Source organism: Mesocricetus auratus, unplaced genomic scaffold (genome assembly GCF_017639785.1).
Source record: "Mesocricetus auratus isolate SY011 unplaced genomic scaffold, BCM_Maur_2.0 Super-Scaffold_100707, whole genome shotgun sequence".
Classification (NCBI taxonomy): Eukaryota; Metazoa; Chordata; class Mammalia; order Rodentia; family Cricetidae; genus Mesocricetus; species Mesocricetus auratus.
This window is the reverse complement of record NW_024429269.1, coordinates 9,160,993-9,171,926: the sequence shown is the minus strand read 5'-3', so window position 1 is coordinate 9,171,926 and position 10,934 is coordinate 9,160,993. Positions and strand designations below refer to the sequence as shown.

Sequence of the window (10,934 nt, the reverse complement as noted above, 5' to 3'; positions counted from 1 at the left end):
AAAAGCATATGATTTCATCTCTGTACCTAGGAAATTTGTATTTATCTCTTGATGCCAGTTTCTAGTTTAACTTCCTATGATTTGAGAGCTGAAACTTTGATTCCTATTCTCTTCTGTTTTTAAGATGTGCCTTGACCTTGACTGTGGTCTATCATGACCTTGAGAAGAAGGTATAACCTGCTGTTGATACAGGAAGTAAAAGATCTAGTAGAGCTGTGTCCTTGCTAATTTCCATTCTCTTCTTCATTCCACTTCTGATAAAGGGAGGTCAAAGTGTCTAATGAAAATACCAGTTTCTCCTTATTTCCATTTTTATTTTTTCATGGTTTTCCCTCAAAAAATTTGAATCATTATATCAACCCAGTTAAAGGTTTATGTTTTCTTCCTTCAGTACTGATCCCATTATCAGCATAAAATAACTCTACCTCTTAATTTGTTTAGAAACTACAGTCCAAAATTCAGTTATTAATAATAACATTTATTCCTGTGAATCGCATCTGCTTTATTTTATACCCAGAATGGCTGCATGGGAAGCATGCAGCACCTGAGAATCATCTTGTCCCAAGTGTTTTGTCTTAGCTTTGTAGACAGTAACATCTTCTGCGGGTCCTGGAGTTACTTGGAAATGTGAGGTTCCATCACTGCAGGTTTCCTTGGAGAAAAGAAAACAGGATCAGATAGGCACATATAGAAACAGGGACCGTCTGGATTGGAATGATTTGGACTGCGCCTCCAAATTTCCTTTTCTGATTGAATGTTTCCACAATGGAGTTGCCACACGACGTCAGAAGTGTGATGAAGTTGAAGGAGAATGTTTTTGGCATATTTTCGTCTCTCTACCTTCCACATAGAGAGCTAGCTGTCTTCAAGAGAGAGCACAGTTAGAGAACTCAGGGATAAGTTGTTTTAAGAGGTGACTGGTGCATGAGTGTTGTTGAATTATAGCATTACTGGTGATCAGTGTCTGGGGTTGAGTGTTTCCACATTCTCAACCAGTCATTTAAGCAGTTGAAATAAATGTGCATTATAGATTGCAAAAGTAGCAGGCCAGAAAACACTGCAAATGGGCCAATGGCCACAGAGTAAAGTTACGTGGGGGCCTGGACTGTTGCTTGGCACTTGCTTTTATTGAGATTTGAGGGAAGGTGGTATGTGGTTACTTCTTTTTGCAATTGATAATGGTTAATGCAGACACTCTTAACTGGTCACAGTGTCATGTATTATGAGTAACTGAGAACTCATCTGGGATCATCTATAATAGCTATCCCTATATCCAGGGAATGAGGAACGTCATGAAGAGGGTATAGAAAGAATGTAAGAGCCATTGAATGGGGAGAACTGTGAAATGCCAACTTCTGAACATGACTTGGTTATTGAATACATTAACTCATAGTTGTTATGGTTCCCACACAGACCTTTAAAAGATCAAGCCATTCAAAATTCCAGCATGGATGTGTGAAGGGTCCTTTGGCCTCACCATTAGTGGAGGAGTTATTGGCTGTTGATGGCTCCTGAAGGAGGGAGGGAGAGTAATTCCCCTCTTGAGACATGGCTACTGCTAGATTCCCATGCCATAGTAAATAGTCTCTCTGCTCTTGACTATGGATATGATTGACTAGCTTGCTTCAAAGTCCCATCTTGACTTCCCCACAATGATAGTCTGTAACTGACTTTTAAGTTAAATAAACCCTTTCTCGCTCAGCTGCATTTTCTCAGAGATCATGGTAACAGGATGGAACTAGGGCAGAAATTTGTACAGAGGGCCAGTGCTATGACAAACATGATCATGCTGTTTTTCCCTGGTAATGTGCAAGAGACTGAAACTAAAGTATTTCTCATGCTTGCTTGTCTTACTAGATCCTGGGGAAGTACTCTGCCGTTTATGGGAGGGTTGCAATTTTAATGCATATTTAATAAAAGAATGAATCTGTTTAAGTCTCACCAAGAAATGAATAAAAGAAAAAGAGGCCTCATAGACTAGTTTCAAATAATCTATATTATGCAAATAAAATAAAGGACAAATATTCAACAAATGTTCCAAGTTAATATGAGGCAGTTTCCCATTTGGTATGACTTTCCCTATATTAAAGAGTATAAGGCCCTCCCAGGGCAAAGAATCCCACACCACGGGGGGGGGGGGGAGGGGGGATGCTGGGGGAGGGGGTGGACAATCAAGTCGCAACCACATTGTTCTGGAACTTCAGATTGATTACTTCCTAAAGATCTAGAACTCCTAGATCTAATGTTTATTGGTGTACTGTGTTTGCCAATGGTGCCAATGAGGGCCATTGTCCCCAGTTTTATAATGATGTACAGACATGTGGAATTTGTTAACCATCTGTAAATTGGACAAGCACAGCCTCTGATCTAAACCATGCAGAAGTGGCTTGTCTGTGTTCCAGGCCAGGTCAGTCACATCTGTCTGTGCTGCTTGTTTGTTAATTTTTTTTCCAAGACAGGGTTTCTCTGTGTAACTCTGGCTGTCCTGGAACTCACTTTGTAGACCAGCCTGGCCTCCAGCTCACAGATGTCCACCTGCCTCTGCCTCTCGAGTGATGGGATTAAAGGTGTGCGCCACAACTGCCCATCTCACACCTGTGCTTCTTATTTTGATGAAGCTGACGTGGGATCTCCGGGCAGATCCGAGTTGCAGCCCTTCTAGACACCGGTGTCTACGCACACAAAGTGTCATTTTACATTATCTGTGAAAGGGGAAGTAGTGTGAGGGTCTGAGTTTCCTGACTTGCTAAAAGGCTTACCCTCTCCTTTCTCCATCCCAAAACTGTTATTTGATAAAAAAAAAAATGTGCTCTCGATCAAAGACAGCTCAGGCTATCCTGAGGTATTTTTCAAGCAGACCTGATGTTTTGAGGCTCCCAACTTCATCCTGTGAAAGCCGACATTAGTCATGTAAGCACAAATCTGCAAGTGCATGCCTACACTTCTTGAGGCCTTTCAGTGTGAGAGGCACTACTGAGAGAAATCACTAAGGTCACTTATTTACCCCTCCTAACCAGCTCCAGACTGCAGTCAAGTCTCCAGTTATGACAAGATTGCTGGGTTATCACACTGGTTCCCAGCCAAGCCAAGGTCACCAAGTGGGAAACTGAGTCCAGATTTAAACCCCAGCAAGACTGAATCTCTGCCCTGTCCTTTTGGGTGGCACCTCCATTGCTGCTGTACTTTCCAGAGCTTACTGAGTAAAGACACCAAGCTTAACCAGGACTTGAATCTCTTCAGTTTTGTGGTTCCCAGTCTGTGGCTCTGGGTGCTGTTTCCCTGGTACCTGAGGAAACAGTGAATGGGGCTCATGACTAGTTCTAGGTTCCTCAACTTGTTAGATAAAAGCAAAGCCATTATCCTGACAGTTGGCAGTAAAATCTTTGGGGCACTGGTTTCACTCAGACCTCTGTAGTATTTTCCAGGTATGGCCAAAGAGAGAGAAAAAACGCCATTGAGGAAGTGAACACAGCAATGCTCCAGGCAGCAAACTGGCAATGTGAGCCCTTCCCATGCACACCAGGCACAGCCCTGCCGCTGCTGACCCTCAGGTATGGCAGGTAAACCCTCCCAGGAGGAAGGCTGACTCGTCCTGTGAAGGGCAACTGCCTATGCTGGGATTAGACAATGGGGAACTACTGAACTGAAATGTTAGGGGACTAGGTCCAATAGTGAAGGGGTCAGTGTGCACAGGGTGCTCAGAGAAAAGTCTGGAAAAAGGGAAGAGCCAGGCATAGAGCTAAGGTGGGATAGTGGGGGGAGTGTGTATCAGAAAACAGAAAGGATGGGCTGGGCTGCGCAGCAGGCTGAAGAATACAGAGCCAATAGGACAGACATCTGGAACAAGAACAGGAAGAAAGAGTAGGAGTGGGAAATTAGGTTTAACATATAAAATGCTCGGAAGCCATTTTGTCATCTCTCCAGAAGAGTCTCCAGACCTCTCTTCAGTAAATGCAGACAATGACTTTGCAGGTGCCAGGCCTACCATGGCAGTCACCTTGCAGGTCACCTCAGGTCTGTTGTGCCTGACAGACATGGTGAAGCATCATGGCATCCCTCTTTGTCCAGTGCATCAACCTGAGCAACCACCAGGCAAGAGGCCCCCATGTCTAGTCTACGAGTGCTGATGGCAAGTGGTAAGTGAAAGAAATGGAGCTATAATGTTAGCGTGTGCTGGTGGGATGAGATGGGCATCTATCCCCCTTCAGATGGCAGGGGTAAGGCATGGGACAAAGCAAACGTGTGGGGACCTGGGGGAGCTTCCCTGAATCAGGGGCTAGGAAAAGAGTCAGTGCCACAAGAGTGCTTCTTCCAAAGGCCTCTCATACAATTTACAGCACTTGTGAGACTCGGGAAACTGGAGAGGAGATGCTTCTTCATTTTTATCAAGCAGGAGGAATCCACAGACCAGGACAGAAAGGAGGGTCTCCTCAGAAGACACAGGCAGCCTCTGATTTTTAACATAAATGTGTCCTTATTCAAACCAGCTTTCGCATAGACAACAGATAAGTGGTTCTTGTTTTGTTCTGGGAGGCCATTTCATTCACTGAACTGGTGGAGTTAATACAACTTACAGTTTTTGGACCGTTATCTGCTGCGTCTGGAACTGGTTACTATCTGCTGTGCCTGTGATGTCTGGCTCTCCTCTCAGCACTGGTGTTTCCCAGCTTTCCAAGAGTGTTTTATATGAAGCATTTGTTTCTTCCCTGCTAGTTATGGCTCCTTTGTTAGCTTCTTGCTGATTTCTCTAGATTTACAGTCCAGAAACAATCTCAGAGCCCTACCCTCCTCTTGAGATAACCCAATACATTGTAACTACAAAATGTTCATTCTACTTGAAAGTTGTTGCCTAATTAATTCATTTGACAGTAGTGCTTCTCTCTCTAACGTGTGTATGTGTGCACGCACACATGCACACTGGCTGAATACCTTACTCCTTTATTGGCTGTCCTTTCTTTTGTTTCTTGTGAAAAATTCTAAGCATTGGTTGATGTCCTTGCACAATTGTTAGCACTTGTCACTACATCATTGACCACTATGAAAAGGACTTACTCTACAGTATCTCCATTTCATGGCAGGGAAACTGAGTCATGAAATGGCTTAAGCTGATACTTCCAATGGAGCCTAAGCTGAACCCAGAACCCTGACTCAGTCCAGACTGGCCCCTGCTCCTCTTAGTTGTCACCTGGAGCACTCCTGAGCTTCCTGGTGCTCACAAAGCCATGCTTACCAAGGGTGTGGGGTCCCATCTGTCTTCTCCAATTCCAGGAGCTGTGCCTGGAGAATTCTTCCTCAACTCCTGGAGGATAAGTGGAAAGACATTAAGAAACCATGTGTGGATCCCTCTGAAGAAGGCTTTCTGATGACTGTGGAAAAGCCTTCTTAGGATTCTGATTTCTCTAAACCCTCTAGGAAGTTTCTCAGTTACAGCCAGGTTCAGTGAGAGAAGAAGTCAATACAGAAATCAGGGGAGATGACATCCAGGCTGTCAGCTGGCTACATCATCCTGCTTTTCCTGTGTTCACCATGATGGGCTGCTAGGAAAACAGTCTTGCCATTTCTGACATGAACTGTCTGCAAGGATCCCTTGTGTGAGGTTTTACACTTACCCAATCTGACTGAAGGTAACCAGCTTCCTGATGAGAAAGAGAGACTAGACAATTCTCCAGCGGTGCTCTTTTGGGAGAAGTAGTCATGAGGGTAGACAAATAGGAAGAGGGTTTGAAGAGAGCACGGTGCTTAGAAGAAAGTTTGTCTACACAGGAGGAGCTGGGCAAAATGATCATAAAGGTGGGGAAGTAGGAAGTGTTCTTTAGAGGAGGGAAATAGGTCGGGTAGAAAACAGACAGAGGATTCGTATGACAAGAAGGTTGAGGGGTGGACGGCTGAGATGGGAAGAGGCGAATGCTGGTTGGATAAACAGAGGATGGGGGAGTCTGAGGGGGGAGAGGATGTCGTAGACTTCCCAAAATTCTTGGATGCTTTCTTCTCATCTTCCCAGCACCCTGCAAAGCCCTTACTTTACTAATGGCAGTTAGTGACTGAGCTTGGCCTAACCTGCTGTGGCAGTTATGTCACAGGTCAGCCCTCACCTCATTCCATGACAGAATGTCCATTGTGAAGTGACACACCCTCCCTTTGCTCCAGTACTTCAGCCTCACCTCCAGAGAAACAGACTCTCAGGGTCTAGGTGTAAGCATGACTGTGGCAAATAGCGCTGAGCAGTAGAGATGTAGCATTAGACTTTGCCATCAGGCAGTGCTTTCCTTTCATTGGTGGAGCCTAGGCAGACACATGGACTAGGTCCACGTGCCGGGGTCCTGAGGCAGCAGCCCTAAAACAGGAACTGGGAAAATGTGTGGATGTCAGGTTAAGTGGCTTTATAATGGCTTTCATGTTACACAACAGGATAAATAAAAGTGATTAGAGATCTGTGTGTGTGTGTGTGTGTGTGTGTGTGTGTGTGTGTGTCCCTTTTTAAACCATACTTCTCTCTCTGACTCCTGCCTTAGCTACTGTCCCGGCATCATGCCCACCTGCCTGCTGCCATGCTACCCATCATGATGGTCATGGACTCAATCTCTGCAATTGAAGCCCATTATACTCTTCCTTGCACTTGGTCACCTTGGTCATGGTGTGTCTTCCCAGTAATTAGGACAAATGTAGTACTAGGGAGTGCTGGTCTTGCCGTGACAGGCCTGATCGTTCTGGGTTTTGAGCAAAGAGAAGACTTTGGCACTTTAGTAAAGAGGCTAAATATTGTAATTAGGGTTTAATGGTGCATCCTAATAGGATATTGGAAGACAATATTGCCAAGAGCAGTGTGGACCATGGAGCCCCAGCTCAAGGGGTTTCAGAGGGAAACAATATTTGCAGCTGGGCTGGAGACCACTCTTTCGATAGTTTGGCAAGCAATGTGGCTACTCTCTGCCTTTGCCCCACTATGCTCCTTTTCCTCCCTCTCATGTGGTGATGCATATTCTGTGTCATTGTGTGTTGGAAGTGTGTAATTGATCTTTGATTCTATATGTGGTTACAGTTTAGAGACTGAGTCCCAGAGAAAACCTAGAGTCCCTGAACAGATTTTGCACTTTTAAACTGCTGAGACTGAAAGAATAAATGTGAGCTGGGTTGTTACACAGAGAAACCCTGTCTAAAAAAAACAAATAAACCAAAAAGGTATCTATTTCAGAAGTAAATATCCATCCCTAATTTTTAATTAAAAACTTGAACTTTATTATAAAAAATTATATACATACACACACAAATTTCTACCTAAATTAACTAGACCCAAAACTATAAAACTCAGTGAATTTCTCCATAGAGTATCTGTGCAAAATGGAAATTGTGATTGCACAAGAAGCAATATAAATTTATGAATTAAAACTCTGTACTGCTACATAGTGTCTTATAATGATTATTTTCAATGTATATCTTTTATGGTTAAAAAAATTCTGAGGAACCAGGCATAGTGGCTCATGCCTTTAATTCCAGCACTCAGGAGGAAGAAGCAGGCAGAGTTCTATGTGTTCCAGGCCAGCATAGCCTACATAGTTAGAAATCCTGTCTCAAAATAAAAAATATGAGCGCCATAGGGACCAAATAGAACAGGTAAGTATAAATAAAATATGAATTAAGGAAAGGTAGAGTTGGGATAATGGCTCAGTGGTTAAGAACTCTGACTGCTCTTGCATAGGATCTGAGTTCAGTTACCACACCTACCTTGAGTGGCTCACAACCAACTGTAACTCCAGTTCCAGGGGATTTGATGTCCTCTTTTAGTCCCTGCAGGCATTAGACATGCACCTGGTACACAAACATACATGCAGACAGATATACAGATAAACTAAAGATGAACAAATCTTTAAGCACTGAGTGGGCTTTATGATAACAGGACAACAAATGTGAACCCCATTACTGTACCTGTAGAAAAGTAAGCTATTTCTCAGCTTCTTGATTATGTAAGAAACGCAAACAATAATGGGAGCATATGCACTGACAACATCCATTCAAGCAAACACGTTTTATTTTTAAAGATTTTTTTTAATTTTGTTTTTTGAGACAAGTTTTCTCAACAGTCCTGGCTGTTCTGGAACTTACTTTATAGACCAGGGTTGGCCTTGAATTCACAGAGATCCACCTGCCTCTGCCTCCTGAGTGCTGGGATTAAAGGTGTGCACGGGTAGAGATGTACTTTTAACGTATTCATATTTGTGTGTGTGTTGTATGCATGTACGTATGCATTTGGGTTCTTGTGGAGGCCAGAGGTGAGTTCCCTGGAGCTGGAATCACAGGTGCTTGTAAGTTCCCTAACGTGGGTGCTAGGAGCCGGGCTCCTACAGGTGCAGCAAGTGCTCTTACCCTGGGAGCCACCTCTCTATTCCCTAAACCACTTACTAGGAAAAACTGGATCTGAGATGACGTTTTAATTATAGATAATCTAGATAATGCAAAGTGTGTTCATTGGAGGTTATTTTATATGAGATTTCACATAAAGGTGGGGTTTAATTTTTAAGGGAACTGTTCTTACATTTCTGTTTTGTTGTAAGACAGTATTCACAGATGGGGTAAAATTAGTGTGAATCTGTGTCGCCTTTTCTGTCCCTTTTCAGATTTTTGACTACCGAGTCTGAAGAAGTTGGCCAGGGCAAACGTATAGCTTAATGTGAAATGGTCCCCGGTAGGCTTGCCTGTTTGAACCTGGCTAGTGGTGCTGTCTGGGAAGGCTGTGGAACTTTGAGGAGGTGGAGGCTGTCTGGAGGAAGGCAGTCACTGGGGCAGGCCTGTGGATGATATGTCCCAGTCCCACTACCTGTTCAAGCTCTGCTCCCCTGAGCATGCCTGGACACAGATCACACCTTTCCATCCCTGAGCATGCCTGGACATAGGTTGAACCTTTCCATTCCTGAGCATGCCTGGACACAGATCACACCTCCCACTCTGAGCATGCCTAGACACAGATCACACCTCACACCCTGAGCATGCCTAGACACAGATCACACCTTTCCATCCCTGAGCATGCCTGGACACAGACTCCACTTCCTACTCTGAACATGCATATACACAGATCACACCTCACACCCTGAGCATGCCTAGACACAGATCACACCTCACACCCTGAGCATGCCTAGACACAGATCACACCTTTCCATCCCTGAGCATGCCTGGACACAGACTCCACTTCCTACTCTGAACATGCATATACACAGATCACACCTCACATACCCCAACCTTCCCCTGCCACCACTCTGTCTTCTCTGCCAGCTGCCATGTGGTCTCAGTTGCAATGGAATGACGTCCTAGAAAGATAAGCCAGAATAAATGCTATTTTCTGTAGGTAGGTATTTTATCATAGCAAAGAGAAAAGTAAGTTAACTGATATGCTAAGTACTTCCAAATCTATTGAACCTACTGCAATAAAAAAAAACAATTGTTACCTCTATAGGAAACAATTGATAATGTCTCAGAAGAGGAAAGTCAGGGGAGGTATTTTCAACTAGTATGTGGTCACACTGGCTGTACTGATTTGAAAAACTCTGGTTTACATTCGATGCACTTGTGGTATTGGCACTAGCCAAGCAGAGAGAAGCAGGTGATTAACTATGTCTGGTCAGTTAACTACTCTGTGATTGTTGCTGAGGTGAAATCCATTGTGTGAGGGCTTTGAACATATAGTCTCATTTCTTTTAATGTCCATTTCCAATTCTTTCTGGGGAAATGTAGTTGATGCTAGCTGTGACAAAAAGTACCTAGAACTTATTCCATGAAAACAAAACTTACCTAGTGAGGTGTGACATGATAGAAAGCTTTCAACTTTTGTTATACTTTTGTGATGAGCCTGTGATCATCACCTAAGATGCTTTTGGAGGTTGAATTGTGCTTGTACATCCCATTTAAGACACTCTTTTCTCTACAAAATCACTAAAGGTAAGTAACTTGTGTTCAAATCCATCAGTTCATAGTGTGTTATTTTGACAAATTTGACAGCTCTGTAGTGATTGCAATGAGTGTCTGATAGTTCAGTGTGTTTGATAAAATGAACAATTCAGAAATTCATTGTCTTAGTTATGTTTCTATTGCAATTACAAAACATCATGACTAAGGTAACTCACAAAGGAAAGTATTTAATTGGGGACTTGCTTACAGTTTCGGAGCATTAGTCCATGACTATCGTGGTCAGAAACATGGCAGCAGCTAGACCAGCATAATACTAGAGCAGTAGCTGAGAGAATCAGCTAGAAAGGTGTTGGCTTTTGAAACCTCTAAATCCACCTTCCCACCCTGTGCCCTCTGGCGACACACCTCCAACAGGTCAAACTTCAAATCCTTCCCGAAGAGTTCTACCAACTGAAGACCAAGCTTTCAAATGGTTGATCCTACTGGGGGCCACTCTCTTTTGACCACCACATCTGTGAATATTCTTGAGCATGGAAAACAGAAGGAAACACCACACTGCCAGGTATCAGATGAACCAAAGGAAGGATCGACAGGAAAAAGCTCTGCAAATGTGTAGAATGAAGACAGGACATCCCTAAATGTGTGAGATGCAGACATCTTATGACAAAGAAGAAGTTTATAGTTTGAATGGCACCATTTTTTATTATTAAATTTATTCATTTATTTTACATCTGACCGCAATGTCTCCTCCTTCCTCTCCTCCCATACCCTCCCCCAAATCCCCTCAGCCACAACTGTCTACATTTTAAAAGAATCAAGGTCTCATACACACAATAGCCTAGTCGTGTACAGTCACACTCTGAAAAAAGGGAATTAAACATTTAGTGATCAGAATGGAAGAGTTAATACAGCTCAGACGAAAAAACTAATGCATTGGAAAAAAAAAAACAAAACAGGATAGGATGAAAGGTGATCCCTGTAAAAGATCAATAAGGTTTTCAAACTTTTAGTTAGAAAGCCGGAGAAGAAAACAAACT

General features: G+C 43.3%; 1 protein-coding gene and 1 long non-coding RNA gene across 4 annotated transcripts; one reads left to right on the top strand and one right to left on the bottom strand.

Annotated features, from left to right (window-relative positions):
* Positions 1-457: 457 nt before the first annotated feature.
* Positions 458-6,075, bottom strand: LOC121137866. Its single transcript, XM_040740705.1, has 3 exons — positions 5,610-6,075; positions 5,231-5,299; positions 458-652 (listed from the first exon to the last, which is right to left on the bottom strand). Exons 1-3 carry the CDS (start codon positions 5,991-5,993, stop codon positions 503-505), a joined length of 603 nt encoding a protein of 200 aa, XP_040596639.1. The 5' UTR covers positions 5,994-6,075; the 3' UTR covers positions 458-502.
* Positions 2,274-10,586, top strand: LOC121137867. Of its 3 annotated transcripts, none has more exons than XR_005875137.1 (4): positions 2,274-2,407; positions 3,426-3,551; positions 3,925-4,136; positions 10,312-10,586. It is a non-coding gene; the product is annotated as an uncharacterized LOC121137867 (long non-coding RNA). The 3 variants fall into 3 exon arrangements; XR_005875136.1 differs by lacking the exon at positions 10,312-10,586 and adding an exon at positions 4,338-4,797 and having other exon boundaries at positions 4,069-4,136; XR_005875135.1 differs by lacking the exon at positions 10,312-10,586 and adding an exon at positions 4,338-4,797.
* Positions 10,587-10,934: the final 348 nt, after the last annotated feature.

Coding starts and splice junctions, on each gene's coding strand:
- LOC121137866 (XM_040740705.1), bottom strand. CDS start 5,993: ATGAGAAGAAAGCATCCAAGAATTTTGGGAAGTCTACGACATCCTCTC. Junction 5,300..5,609: donor GTTACCTTCAGTCAGATTGG/GTAAGTGTAAAA, acceptor CTTATCCTCCAG/GAGTTGAGGAAGAATTCTCC. Junction 653..5,230: donor GATGGGACCCCACACCCTTG/GTAAGCATGGCT, acceptor CTTTTCTCCAAG/GAAACCTGCAGTGATGGAAC.